The sequence below is a fragment of the Gobio gobio genome (genome assembly GCF_949357685.1).
Source record: "Gobio gobio genome assembly, chromosome: 19".
NCBI classification, from domain to species: Eukaryota; Metazoa; Chordata; class Actinopteri; order Cypriniformes; family Gobionidae; genus Gobio; species Gobio gobio.
Window position 1 is genome coordinate 9,383,236 of NC_137112.1, and position 15,802 is coordinate 9,399,037.

At 37.9% G+C, this 15,802-nt stretch overlaps 1 protein-coding gene across 2 annotated transcripts in view; it reads left to right on the plus strand.

Moving 5' to 3' along the window:
• Positions 1–15,802, plus strand: part of pbrm1 (polybromo 1) — a 47,555-nt gene that overhangs the window by 25,052 nt on the left and 6,701 nt on the right. Inside the window, exons 19-27 of one of the 2 annotated variants that reach the window (XM_079844686.1) lie at positions 530–687; positions 791–1,045; positions 1,934–2,079; positions 5,675–5,832; positions 6,021–6,204; positions 6,344–6,548; positions 10,333–10,534; positions 10,668–10,817; positions 13,399–13,548. In XM_079844686.1, coding sequence (XP_079700812.1) covers positions 530–687; positions 791–1,045; positions 1,934–2,079; positions 5,675–5,832; positions 6,021–6,204; positions 6,344–6,548; positions 10,333–10,534; positions 10,668–10,817; positions 13,399–13,548 — 1,608 coding nt within the window. The remainder of the gene's footprint in view (positions 1–529; positions 688–790; positions 1,046–1,933; positions 2,080–5,674; positions 5,833–6,020; positions 6,205–6,343; positions 6,549–10,332; positions 10,535–10,667; positions 10,818–13,398; positions 13,549–15,802) is intronic. The other variant, XM_079844685.1, reaches the window with a different exon arrangement.

A 15,802-nucleotide genomic window follows, 5' to 3' on the forward strand; every position in this document is an offset into this window, starting at 1 on the left:
TGTAATTGATTGAGAATATACATTACTGTTAAAAATGTGGGGGTCAGTAAGATTTTGTTTTTGAAAGAAGGAAATTGATCATTTGATATAGCAAGGATGCATTCAATTGATCAAAAGTGACCGAAAAGACAATGTTACAAAAACAATTAAATGCTGTTCTTTTTAACTTTCTATTCATCAAGGAATCCTGAAAAAAAGGTATCATGGGGTTTCCACAAAATTAATAAGCATATTAATCCGAAATGTTTCTTGAGCAGCAAATCATCATATTAGAATGATTTCTGAAGGATCATGTGACACTGAAGACTGGAGTAATGATGCTTCAGTATTGCCATTACAGGAATACATTTCATTTAAAAATATTTTAAAATAGAAAAGTGCTATTTAAAGTTGTAATTATACTTCACAAGATTACTCTTTTTACTGTTTTTTTTTAATCAGCCTTCCAAAACATAAAAAAATTTACCGACCCCAAACATTTAAACTGTGGTGCATCTATTAAACTATGTGTATGTATCTTTTCATGAAGGAGAAAACTGGCTTTATGGCTGCTGGTTCTACAGACCCAATGAAACATTTCATCTTGCTACACGCAAATTTCTCGAGAAAGAGGTTTTCAAAAGCGACTATTACAACAAAATTCCTGTCAGTAAAATAATGGGCAAATGTGTCGTCATGTTTGTGAAGGTAATGTCATTCAGCAATGAGTCCAAAACATTCCCACATTTTTACATTAACAGTTCATTTTAAAAACATTACAAATCTGTTCTGATAAAACCCCTTATTTCAGGAGTATTTCAAGCTTCAGCCTGACAGCTTCCGACCTGAAGACGTTTTTGTCTGTGAGTCTCGTTATTCTGCTAAAACCAAGTCCTTCAAAAAGATCAAGATGTGGACGATGCCCCTGAGCTCGGTGAAGTTCGTCATTCGTGAAGTGCCCTTGCCTGTGGTTCGTGTGGCCTCCATGTTTGCGCCCAAACATGACAGTGAAAAGCCTCCTGAGGTGGCAGAGGAGGGCAAAGCTGTACCGTCTATCATTGATAAGGTAAGACATACACTGCCCAGCAAAAAAAAAATACAATTGAAAGTCTTTGGGATGTGCTGGAGGAGACTTTACAGAGTGTTGGACTCTTGCATTGTCAATACAAGATCTTATGTATAAATAATGTATACAATTATAATAAATGTATGCACCTTTTGATGTGATATAAATAAATGTGAATACATTTTTGGTCAAGCTCTTGTATGGACAATGCAAGAGTCTAGCACACTGTAAAGTCTCCTTCAGCACATCCCAAAGCCTTTCAATGAATTTAAGGTCTGGACTGTCATCCTGGAATATGCCCATGATGCTACATGGTTGTTTAAGAAATGAAAAGCTACACACTCCATGAATGAGGGTTAGAAGAACTGTTGCAAACATATAACATGCTAGAAACATAATATAATGATCCAATCATTGATTCTTAAGCATTTGCCTATTAAAGGAACACGGCGACTTTTTGGGACTTTAGCTTATTCACCGTATCCCCCAGAGTAAGATAAGTCCATACATACCATTCTCATCTCCGTGCGTGCCATAACTCTGTCTGATGCATCCACCGCTAGCCTAGCTTAGCACAAAGACTGGAGGCAAACGGCTCCAGCTAGCCTACTGCTCAATAAGTGACAAAATAACGCATGTTTTTCTAGACTGATATGGCTAGGAACTATACTCTCATTCCTGCGTAATGATCATGAAACTTTGCTGCCGTACCATGAGTGCAGTGGCGGAATGATATACGCAGCGTCTGAAAAATAAGCTAAAGTCCCAAAAAGTCGGCGTGTTCCTTTAAGCAAATCCAAACAGCAACTTTTTTGGCAAGGCAGTGTATATTGACATATATTGAATATCTTTGACACATACTGCCTGACCATCAATCTGTGTCATCAGGAGAGGGAGGATGTTACCATGGAGATCAGTAATGGCGAGCCAGGCTGCCAGTACTATGAGCAGCTCTGCTACAACGACATGTGGCTGAAAGTGGGAGACTGCGTCTACATCCGCTCTCATGGGCTCGTGCGCAACCGTGTGGGAAGGTAGGGACCCGATGCTGAGTGGCAGTGTCACTCGTGTTGTTCCAAACCAGTGAAAAAAGGAGATATTAAGCTGAATATTCATGCTGCCTTTTCCATACAATGAAATCAAATGGGAACGGACAATGTAGAGCTTCGAAAAGGCAAAGTTTTTTTCTGTCAACAATAACTCAGTTACATCATTCCAAACCAAGAAGGTTTTGGTTCTTCTTTGAAACACAAATTAAGATATTTTAATGATTTTTCTGTCCCTCCATTGAAAGTCCATTTGACCAAAACTTTGACACTTCAAAAATATGGAATTTCAAAGCTGCCAAAATTAAAAATGAATAGATAAATATACACTGTATGCAGAATTATTAGGCACGTTGATTTTCTAATCATTTTATTTTTCCAGGCACATTTGACCAATTCCAAACCACAGTAATCATAATAACTACTATTAATTTAGTATTTAATAATGTATAAGTGATATATAATTGTTCATGAAGGCTGGAAATGAAAATCACCTTATATTCAAGTGTGCAGAATTATTAGGCATGTTTTCTTTTACAGATAAATTGAGCCAAAAAAGAGATTTAACTCAGACTGAAAAGTTAAAAATTATTAAATGCCCATGAGAAAGATGCAATACTAGACATTGCAGTTAAGGCGTGACCATTGGACAGTGAAATGCTCGTTGGGTCAGCAGGGTCAGACAAAAACAGGTGGCGGAGAAAATAATTAAGGTGAAGAATTAAGTGTGATATACATGAAGTGTGTAAAATACATGAAGACTGTGTGACTCTTGAAGGACCAGCACCACATCCTCTTGTACCACTTTTTGAAGAATTCATCTTCCAGAATCTGGCAGTACGTTTTGGGAGTTCATTTGAACTCCCAAAACTTACTGCCAGATTCTGGAAGATGAATTTTGGTACTAGAGGATGTGGTGCTGGTCCTTCAAGAGTCATTCTCAACCTATCTGTCTTCATGTATTTTACAACACTTCAGCTTGTGATTCTTATTTAGTGGGGGTCATTTTTTAGGATTCTTTACCTAATTTAAGTCTCTGAGATCCTGACACCTTGCACCTCTGGAGACTCCAGGTAGGTGGCGCTGATGGTTTCACACTCGATTCTTCACCTTATTTCTTAATTATTTTGCAGTAAACATGTGTCTTTTCTTCGCCACCTGTTTTTGTCTGATCCTGCTGACCCAACGAGCATTTCACTGTCCAATGGTCACGCCTTAACTGCAATGTCTAGAATGGCAGTAGTATCACTTCTAAATTATTAAATACAAAATGTATAGTATTTATTCAGTTTAATGTGGTTTGGAATTGGTCAAATGTGCCTGGAAAAAAGATATGATCAGAAAATCAACGTGCCTAATAATTCTGCACGCGGTGTACATAGAAGAGCAAAAAAACAATAAATAAATAATTATTTATACATTTATTTCCTTATGTATATATTTATTTTTTTCCACATTTATTTATTCTTTTATTTATTTATTTTTACATTTATGTATTTTTACATTTCTTTGTCCGTAGGGTAATGAGGAGGGCGTGGTTTACCTCAGACATAGTAATCGAGCTCAGAGTAGGTGAGGGCGAAGCGTTGAGGCCACAGTGACACCTTTTGGTGTGACAATTTGCTTTACAATAAGGTGTAAGTGTAGGATGTGTACGTTGGAATGGGTTAATAGGGCCCTATAATTTCCGTGTTCACCAAATCGCGGACGGAATTGCGGAATTAATTAATTAATAATTAACATATTAACGCGGAATCTAGTGTTAAAACGGAATTTCACATATTTGGAATAAAATGCTGTTTTGTGTGGGAGAATAACGAATGTATGGGGAAAATGCAGACTGGGGGAAGCAAATCTGGGCGACACAACCCCTCCCGTCATTTCAGCTCCTCCTTCAAAACAATGAAAGTATGGCGAAGCGGCTCTCCACGGCTCTGCTTTCATCGGCGAAAAAGTTAAGAAACTCAACGCTAAGCCCTCAGTACGGAGCCGAGCAGTTCCCTCGCGGGGAGTGCTTGCTGTATTTTGCCTCACTTTTAATGCACTTTAATGTACTGTATGGAAAATAACATCTTAAATGAGAGAAAATGAGATGCGCGGGACAGCGCGTCTGATTCGCGTCATGTTCGGCAGAGGTAGATCTTAAAGTGACAGTAGCACTGATGATGTCTGTCATTAATGTTCATCAAAGAACAACGGGAACAGAGAAAATTGTAGCGTTAATGATGATTAATCTATATTTCACTTATTATTTATGCAGTTAAGAAAGGTGTTTGATAGCTATTCCATTTCTGTGTAGGCTATGTCTGACAGGGAAGGCCATCCGTACATATAACATTTATTATAATGGGTTTATGTAAAGATTGTTTTAAGTTAAATTAAATCAAAAGTTGTTTTTTAAAGCCTAATAAATGTTGAAATTGGTAGCTTTCAGTTATACTGTAATGTAACGTCATTAATGTTTCATAGAGACATTAGTATCAGTGATACTGGCATTCATTCATAAAAAGATGCCATTACATATTTAAAATATACTGTCTTTAAACTGTTTCTTCATTAATTTGGAGAGTAACTGAAATTATTACAAAATCAAAATATTAAAAACTCCAATTATTTGCAATTTTTAATTGCAAATAATCATGATTAATTACAGAATAAAATGTGATTAATTCAGTTTTTTTATCAATTCACAGCACTAAATGTGATGTTTGTTACCTCAATAAATTTAAGGTCATTTTTATTTTATGTTTTATGTTCTATTATATTAACATTAAAAGCACAATCTTTTTACGAATAAAATAACAGTTAAGGGTAAAAAAAAACGGAAAAATTAAAACGGAAAAAAAGGAATTAGCAAAAATTAAAACGGAAAAAAAGGAATTTGGGAAAAAATAAAACAGATTTTATAGGGCCCTAGGTTAGGGATGGTTAGGTGAAACTGTAGGTAGTGGGGGCCCCTTTTGGAAATCTGCTTAGGGCCCCCAAAATGCTTGGGCCGGCCCTGGTCACAAGAGACGGCGTTAAACTACCTCATTCTGAACTTAAAGAGCTCTGACCTGTATCCCCTGACTGCTGCAGATTAATTTCGACATTGATAGTGTTGCCATTGAAACGCATAAATTCGAGTACGAACTGCTCCGAGTATTACATCACAGGTTTCCATCTCTTCCAAATGACAGTAGTTATGGTGTGAACGCAGCATAAGCTGGTTGTTTTGGTTCAGGAGGAACTGTAAAAGGTGGCTTCTGTTTCGTTTGTGGTCTGTCTAACTCTGCAAAGCATGAAATGCGCTGATGACGTGGCAGGCAGGTAGGACATTGTATCATTAATATGCATATATACTCATTTAGACCACTTAACTTAGTGATAGCTATCACACCAGCATAAAGAAAAAATGTTTTTGGAAAAAATCAGCTACCCTGCCTTTAATGTTGCATACGAATCCCACTTGTGTTTGTACGTATTGTAGCTATAGATTCTAAATCTCAACTGCCACTTCCTAACATGCCAATAACAAAAAGACCAGCAATCTTGGATCCACGACAGTGCCTACTGATTTATGAATGACTTTGTCTTGTAATAGGATAGAGAAGATGTGGGTGCGAGATGGAGCTGCCTATTTTTTCGGACCCATCTTCATCCATCCAGAGGAGACCGAGCATGAACCTACTAAGATGTTCTACAAGAAGGAAGTGTTCCTCAGTAACCTGGAAGAATCCTGCCCTATGACCTGTATTGGAGGTAACAGTGTTTTGGCTAAGTTCCATCATTACAGTTTTACTGAGTGGTTTCAAGAGCATTGACTGAGGGGCATTGCTTAGCTATTTACAATAAAAGGACTATTATTACATGAAGTGATTTGTTAGTTTTCCCGATTAAATCTTATCACCATGTCTTCTCCCACATCTGGAATGTTTTGTTGTCCTCAGGGAAGTGTACAGTGTCTTCTTTCAAAGATTTCCTGTCATGCCGGCCAACTGAAATGCCGGAGGAGGATGTGTTGCTGTGCGAGAGCCGCTACATCGAGAGTGAGAAGCAAATGAAGAAGTTTAAAGGGCTCAAGCGTTTCTCTCTGTCCGCCAAAGTAGTCGAGGATGAAATCTATTACTTTCGGTCAGTTGCTTCATTCTTGATCCAAAGAAAAACCAAACTTGATTTACATAGAAAACAGACTTTAGTGTATAGCCATGGGATTACTCATTTCTATCCCAAAATTGAACATTGGACTCATGCTTCTGGTTCTCTCTGTCAGAAAGCTCATAGTGCCTCAGAAGGAGCCGTCTCCACTGCTGGATAAGAAGATCGAGGAGTTGGAGGCCAAGTTTGCGGACATGACGGATGAAGAGCTGGAGGATTTGGGCGACGATGATGGAGACGGTTCTGATGCTCACGGCATGCCGCAGCTTCAGACTCAGCTGACCGGCGACATGGACATGCTGCATTATGCACCCCCGCAGGTCTGCAGTCCGCTGCCGTTGAATGAAAATCATTGTTTGTGCTTGTGCAAGAGCAATAGGAATAGCAGTAGGTGACCCTCAATGATTGAAACCGCTGATCTCAGAAGGGGCTTTTCATAGAGGTTGTCTTTGTATTATTTTATAACTGGCCGCATTGTCTGATAATCAGTAGTCTCGAGGGTTTTCATTATTTTGAAACTTAACTTATTCTGGTCAAAAACTGCCAACTTGGGGACATACTGGGGACATACTGGTCATTTTTAGATTAAGGGCCAGATTTTCTTAACGGGGAAATTAGCGTGAGAGCGTTATTCCAAGAAAGCGTTTTGGGTGGTAAATGGCACAAATACCAGTAAATTGACGAGCACAAACCTTAATAAATCACCTCGCGTGATTCATTTAAATCAGGGGTGTCCAAACTTTTTTTAAAGGGGGCCAGATTCGATGTTGTGGACACACCCGGGGGCCGGTCCCTTTTCTATTATCTATATACTATATATATAAATATGACATGTTTTGTTTCTTGGAAACATGACAGATTTGACAAAAGCTTGAGCTGACCGTAGAGTAGCTTGAGATAGGACACAGGAAATGTATAGATATTTAACTAAATCTGTAAATCTTTCATCAATCAAAACGTTTTAATGGGTGAAATGTATATATTATTAGTGAGTTAGAACTCTATTCTTATTTCAATTTAATAAGTGCTCTATTTACATCACCACAGGTAAAACCCCACTACAAAAAATACTTTTCTTACTTGGTATTTCTGTCTTTTTTTCCAGTCCAAATATCTAAACATTCTTAAATCAAGCTGCTTTTACTAAGGAAAATTACATATTTTTTACTTGATTCCTGGGGGGGGAAATCAAAATGAATTGAGTTTTTGCTTGAAACAAACTCAATTATTTGAAAATGAATTAGAAAAATAATCTTGTTTCTGTTTGGGACAGAAACAAGATTCCAAACAGAAACATTATTTTTCTTACCCCGTTTGCTCGTTTTAACCAAAAACTCACTTCAATTTCATTTTATTTTCCAGAAAATAAGAAGAAATATATAATGTGATTTAACGTATCTAGTAAATGCATCTTGATTTAATAATTATTAGATATATGTATACTAGAAACAAGACACAGCATTTTTTGCAGTGCACACAAGGCAAAAAGTAAATAAAAAAATTATATATCTAGATTGGCTTTAAGGTATTTAGTCTATAAACATAAATACAAATGCACAATTGCAATTCGGCATTTAATACATGTCTACATTAAAAATGAAATACAATTAGATATTAACCTACATTTCTGACAAATGACCACGGTTATAGTTAGTGTTACCACAGTAAATCCTTGATAAATGTTGGTGAATTGTTGTTTGAAAAGGATTTTAACTGAATCAGCTCAGTGTTTCTCCTGATTTGCACGTTAGTGTTGTTGATTAAAGGTCCTGTTCTTCATGATCCCATTTTTCAAACTTTAGTTAGTGTGTAATGTTGCTGTTAGAGCATAAATAATACCTGTAAAATTATAAAGCTCAAAGTTCCATGCCAAGCGAGATATTTTATTTAACAGAAGTTCCCTTTCAAAGCCTACAGCGAACGGCCGGTTTGGACTACATCCCTGTACTTCCTGCTTTAATGACGTCAGTAGAACAGTTTTTTGACTAACCTCTGCCCAGAAGAATATGCGAAAAAGGTGGCGTGGTCTTGTTTCTCTCCTACGTGGAGAAGAGGAAGTGTTGCGTTCGGTTGCGTTTGTAGTGTGTTTGTCGCCATGTCGTCGAGACGCTGTTATTTTCATCCCGGAGTCAAATCACCTTTGTTTGGCCTTCAGGGACGCTGTACTTTGAGGACATGAATCTCCCCGTTATGGTGAGAGGCGTGACCTTTCCGGGCAACGTGCGCTAAGCTGCTGTCGAATCACAACACGGGAACCGCTGGCACAATCAGAACTCGTTACGTATTTTTGAAGGAGGGACTTCATAGAACAGGGAAATCCTCAAGCCGTTTTTAGGACAGTGAAAACAGCGGTATACAGATAAGTAAATTCTGTGAAAAATACTGTGTTTTTTTACACGCGAAACATGAACACATGTTATATTGCTCACTGTAAACACAATCAAAGCTTCAAAAACACAGGAAAAATGGGACCTTTAAGTCAGTGCTGTTTAACTGGATTTAAATTAAATCAAATCACAGAGAGATTCGCAGCTCGTACCGGAGACCTCTGCGCCGAACTCGAACACTTCTCACGGGCGGTTTAGTGGGCGCGTGATCGAGACACTCAGCAGGTAAACACATTTGTTCAGAGTCAGAGCTTGCGAGTTGCGTAGAGCACAAGTAGCGCTGTTTCGTTCCGCTTTGGGCGCTGTTTCCCTGGCCTTAAATCTAGTGCTGCCACCTTGCGTTGACATCGTGGAACTGTACGATTTGTAAATTATCCATGGCGGGCCACATATAATATATTTTAATAGACAATCTGCGGGCCGTTTTAAATTCATCCCCGGGCCGCATTTGGCCCGCGGGCCGGACTTTGGACACCCCTGATTTAAATACTCTCCTTCTATATATTTTGCGCCTGAAAGGGAAACTCCTACAAATGTATTTGTAATAAGGTCAGCCGCAAAAATAATCCTGTCCACGCCTTTTCAGTGCTAATTTAATTCAGTATAATGGTAGGCTCCCATAGTTTACAGTAATGGTTAAGAGATTTGTTTTCCTAGAGAAAATAAGCAAAATGTATTGGACCTGATATATATCCAAAATAACCGATATTCAATCTAATTGAATTGCAAGCTTGTGAATCGAAATCGAATCGAATTGTGAAATTTGTGTCAATACCCAGCCCTAGTAGAGACCAATACATAAAACTCTTTACCATTCTGATACATCGATTTGTAGACGAATACATTTTTTTACAGGAAAAAAAGGTTTCGATGTCATTTAGGTGAACAAAGATGATTTCATTCAAGTTACTAATTTGAGACTAATTGTAAATGCCCTTTTATAAATTGATTCCCAAAAAGTTATAGGTATATTTCCCCACATTTTTTTAAATTCTGCATTTTGCATGATTACAGAAGATTTCTCCACACGGATGTTTGCTTCTCGGATTTGCTGCGTTGACCAACAGAAAACTGCTTGGTTTGGAAGTGACTTCTGTGTGAGCTGTGCTTCATACATCGCTGCACTATTGACAACAAAAAATTGACTTTTTGGATTATGTAATTTCGCTAATGTGACTGCACCTTTAATCTGAATTACACAAAAGAAGATATTTTGAGAGTTTTGGTGGCCATTTACCTTTATATTGACAAAAAAAGGAAATTTCTCGAAATATCTTCTTTTGTGTTCTTCACAAAGAGAAAGTCTTACAGGTTTGGAATGACATGAAGATGGGTAAATGATGACAGAATTTCCATTTTTCGGTGAACTATCCCATTAAGACTTCATTTTTGGAATGTTATGACTTCACTCTCAAAATCTTAGGGCTTTTTAATATAATTATTATTCTAACATGGCACTAAAACAGCTCCATAAATCTGAAATCAATGGTACCACAATAACAGCCCGGCTTGCCACAAAGTGGTAGCTCAATTCCAGCGTCTAGTTCTGCGGAAACGCTCATGGTAGCAAATTGCTATGACTAACCCCTTTAAGTTACATTGAATCTTATCAATCATATTAAAGCGAGGGATTCATTTGAATCTAAAGTACCACGAGCAGCCTTATGCATCCTGTCTAAGGCCGAGACTAGATAATCAGCATCTCTTTTTCCCACAGTCCACACCAAAGTCGATTAAGGGTTTGTCGAAGAAGGAGGGGTCAAAGAGGAAGATCAACATGAGTGGGTACATTCTCTTCAGCAGTGAAATGAGAGCTGTCATCAAGGCCCAGCACCCTGACTTCTCCTTTGGAGAGCTCAGTCGACTGGTGGGCACCGAGTGGAGGAACCTCGAGGCCACTAAGAAAGCGGAGTATGAAGGTAAAGTGACAAAACATTTGCTATTCTTCACAAAAGAAATTTGCCTGGAAATGGAAACTGATGCATGGGATACAATGTCTTCAGGTTCTCCATAAAACATCAAAATGTTTTTTATGTTTTGTCGTCGATTCAGAGCGGGCAGCTAAGGTGGCGGAGCAGCAGGAGAGAGAAAGAGCAGCGCAGAACTCCCCAAGAGCAGGTACCCCAGTAGGGGCGCTCATGGGGGTAGTACCTCCCCCGACCCCCATGGGGATGCTTAGCCACAGCATGACGCCTATGGCAGGTAACCCCTCTCAGGTGTGGTGGACACACAGAGCTGCAATACGAAGCCTAACTGCTTACACATTCATCTCCAGTGCCATCTTCAGCCAGTTCATTCCTTCCGCTAAGCTGCCATGTTTTATCGCAAAACTAACTTCTGTTTTCCGATGCATTTTGAATGCATCATGTCCTTGTCATCCATCAAATGAGTTACTGCATGAACTGTAACAATCATGAAAGTTTACTACCCCTTTTTCATTGGAATGGTGCTCAGCCATGGGTTCATAACAAATTACTTCAACTTAAATATGAACTGATGATATGAAAGCAAAATAAAATAAAAAATATTAATAAACACTAAAACGCATAACAAATGACTTAAACTTAAATATGAACTGAAATATGAAAGTAAAAGGAAATTTAAAAATGTGAATAAATACTAAAATATGCCTCATCGGTGACTTCATAATTATTCACGAGTCTGCCTGTCCTTATCCTATGAGAAGACGACTCGCTTAATTATTCATGACTGTATACTATCATAGACTGTAAAAATTATGGACGTAGTGTCCATGACGTCACCCATAGTATTCTGAAGAGCAGTTTTGAAGCGTAAAGTAGGGTCGAGCTGGCCGTTGCCATCTTGGCAGCACGTCACCGTGTGTCACTCCCGGATAACAGAAAATGAGAAAAGAGGCGGGACGCCTGAGGTGACGCGATGACTAACAGACAGCAGACAAACAACAATCCACCTGTCACTTAAAGTGGCCACGCCCTTAATTATGCAGAACTTTAAGGCTTTATATAATGTAAACGGATGAGTTATAAAAAAAATTAACCCTCCTCACAGTTGTCATGAAGGGCAAAATTAGCCGAATAGACCAACAGCACAATTTGTACCAGACTGTAAACATGTGTTCTTCTGCTGTAAAGGTGGGCATTTTAACATGAGGCTCAATGAGATTCTGCTCCTTCTGGAGCCTGTCTCTAGTGGCCAGTCGATGAATTGCAGTTTAAGTCACTTGCGTATTGGCTTCAAGAGAAAATGCGGGAGGTTGCCGCTTGGTCCTTATCCTATGAGAGGACGACTCGCTTAATTATTCATGAGACTGCGTGTTCTTATCCTATGAGAGGACGACTCGCTTAATTATTCATGAGACTGCGTGTTCTTATCCTATGAGAAGACGATTCGCTTAACACAGCAGCATGTGTTGATTGACTGTAGGGATGGGCGATACCACTTATTTTGTTTTCGATATGATACCGATACTTTCAAGGCCAGTATCACAATACCGATACGATACTTCTAAACTGAACTTTTTCATTATTAAATGTAATAAATTATTAAAATTACTAAGAGTAGAATGGGTAAAGATACCCACTTAACATCATAATTGAAAGGTATTTTAACATTCAATATGCGTTAATTGCAACTTATTACGTCATAATTTTGTTTACACGTGGTTAAAATATGTTTACTTGTAGTGGTAACCATGGAAATCTACAAATACTTGTTGAACTATGGTCACTGTAGTAAAAAATAAATGTTCATAAGGGACTGCCAGTGATAGGATGTTGCACCCATAAAATGCAACCTTTTTATTCTGACTTGATTTATATTAACATAAGTTACCGAATAAAACATGATCAAAATCAACTTTTAACATTATACATTTAAAGAGTGTAATTGCACTATGTAGGCTACAATTTCTTTTTGTTTATTGTGAAATAACTTTGTAAAACATATTTGTTTGTCTTCTTGATAAGTATTGTTCTGGGCTGCGTTTCCAAAAGCATCAATGGTTTCTTATGATAGTTTTGCATCAATGTTTGTATACGGTGTCATCAGTGAGCGAACGCTCTCTCTGTGATTGATTGGTTCTGTCTTGCAGCAGGAAAATAGTCCTATATACAACTATTTGCTAACATAGGTTATTTGTATTGTATGCATAAAATAATCTCTTTAAATCAACAAAATTACTGGGGGAAAAAACACCTTAGTAACGTTATTTTTATTTGAGTAGTGATCATTTTCGATGCTCACATCAGTATTGATATATCGATACTTCATAACGATACGCCCATCCCTAATTGACAGGCGCTTCAAAGAGTGAGATCGCATTCAGTAAGTGAGAGATGCATCAAAAAACGAGTGTTTGTTTTTGCGTTGTATGAGTTTCTGCGTCGCTTTAGTTCTCTTCAGTAGATCCTGAGTCTTCGAAAACAAACGTGATACATCCCCACTCTGTAACCGCTCTTTACAGCCCATTAACCAATCAAACGGCTCAGTCTCCCCTCATCCCCCTCAGCTTAACCACGCCCACTTTTACAGCATTTTTAAAACTGGTGATAACTGACGGCTGCTGAAACAGGGGGTTTCATGATCCTTTAAGCACAGCTCTGGTGCCTAGGTTGTGGAAAAGGGGTGTGTGTGTGTGTGTGTGTGTGTGTATGTTGGGTTTCATGTTTCTAAATCAGCAGACTTCCTCTAATTGTAGTTTTCATTTTCTTTTTACATGTAGTGCATGAATTCATTCTCATAACTGCATGATATACTGATGCATGCGTATGTTGTGTCGCCACCTTCCTCTTCCAAGGAAAAGGCATGCTGGGTAGTTACGGGCCACCCATGCTGCCCTTTCAGGGGCCTGTCGGTGGCATGATTAACTTGGCCGGCATGCCTCCACATCCCATGGGGGTGCCTGCCTTACCACTCCACTTCCCGTGGGGTATGCCTGGCATGCCGTATCTGGGTAAGGACCACTTCACAGCCACACGTCCCCACTCGCAGTTGCTTCCTGTCTGCCTCTCCAATCCTAACAAGAGGGGCTACCTGTACCATAGAGCAAACTGTCTGCCCTGACCCAGACAAAACCAACCGAAGAGACTCCTGTAGAGGAATAGCTCATGCAAAAATGACAGTTCTGCCATCATTTACTCACCCTTAAGTCTTTCATCCGTACAACACCAAATTAGGTACCACTTTACAGTAATGTTTCATTCGTTAACATTAGTTAACTAAGAACAATACTTCTAAAGCGTTTATTAATCTTAATTTCAGCATTTAATCATTCATTATTAAAATAAAAAGTTGTGTCTGTTAATATTATTTAATGGACCTGAGCTATCAACTAATAATGAACAGTTATATTTGTATTAACGAACGTTAACAAGATTAATAAGTAGTTACAAAGGTATTGTTTACTGTTAGTTCATTGATTAACTAATTTGAACTAATGGGACCTTATTTTGGTGTTACCCAAAAAAAGATATTTTGGTAACATTTTCCAGTAAAGTTTGATTTATTAACACTAGTTAACATGAACTAACAATGAACAATACTTCTACAGCATTTATTAATATTAGTTCATGTAAATCTCAGCATTTATTAATACCTTTTTTTTAAACCAAGTTGTATCTGTTAACATTAGTTAATGCACTGTGAACTAACATGAACATTAACTGACATTAACAAAGATTAATAAATGCTGTAAAAGTACAGTTGCGAGAAAAAGTATGTGAACCGCTTGCAGAATCGGTGAAAATGTGAATAATTTTGACTAAATAAGAGAGATCATACAAAATGTATGTTATTTTTTATTTAGTGCTGTCCTGAATAAGATATTTTACATTAAAAATATTTACATATAGTCCACAAAAAGTGGAATTTATTCAAATAACCCTGTTCAAAAGTGTATGAACCATTAGTTCTTAATACAGTGTGTCGTTCCCTAGATGATCCACAGCTGTGTGTGTGTTTTGTGATGGTTGTTCTTGAGTCCCTTGTTTGTCCTGAGCAGTTAAACTGCCCAACGTTCTTCAGAAAAATCCTTCAGGTCCTGCACATTCTTCAGTTTTCCAGCATCTTTTGCATATTTGAACCGTCTCCAGCAGTGACTGTATGATTTTGAGATCCATCTTTTCACACTGAGGACAATTGAGGGACTCAAACACAACTACTAAAAAAGTTTGAAACGAAACTGATTCCTCCTTCACTGATGCTCCAGAAGGAAACACAATGCATTAAGAGCCGGGGGGTGAAAACTTATTGAATTTGAAGATCAAGGTAAATTGTACTTCTGTGAAACATGCAAGTATCTTCTGTTGTTTTCGAAGGGCAGTACTAAATTAATTTTTTTATTTATTTAAACAAAATAAGAAAAATTTGGACATCTTCATCCTGCTCAAAAGTTTTCACCCCCCGGCTCTTAATGCGTTTCGTTTCCTTCTGGAGCATCAGTGAATATTTCAACCTTTTTTAATAGTGTTTGAGTCCTTCAAGAACATTGGGCAGTTTAAGTGTTCAGAACAAACAAGGGACTTAAGAACAACCATCACAAAACACACACAGCCGTGGATCATCCAGGGAACGACATAGTATTGAGAATCAATGGTTCATAAACTTTTTAATAAAAAGGTTAAAAGGTTATTTTAATAAATTCAGCAATTTTTTTGTCTTGTGGACTAAATGTAAAATATCTTATTCAGGACAGTACTAAATAAAAAATAACATCCATTGTGTATGATCTCTCTTATATAGTTAAAATTATTCCCATTTTCACAGATTCTGCAAGCGGTTCACATACTTTTTTCATGCCACTGTATATTGCTCATTTTGAGTTCATTTTAGTTAACATCAACTAATGTTACCAAAAATGGCACGTTAATGTAAAGTTCTGTTCAACATAATGAAAACAATAGTGACTAGGAGCAGTTAAGTTTCAAAAGGACAAAACACACTATTGCTGCATCCAAATATACCTACTTTCCTAGTATGCAGTATGCGAAAAACAGAATGCAGTATGTTTGAATACATAGTATTCGAAAACCAATAGTCAAAAAATACCTAGTAAATGACCTGCTACTTCTGCCGAGATTCTAGAGTCCACATTCGATAGGCACTTTACTATCCCATGATGCCACAGGAGAGGAGTTGTGAGCGGCAGGTAAGGGCAACTGACGCTGAAGCTCGGTCACACAACAGTGTATTGGATCCAGATTGCATTC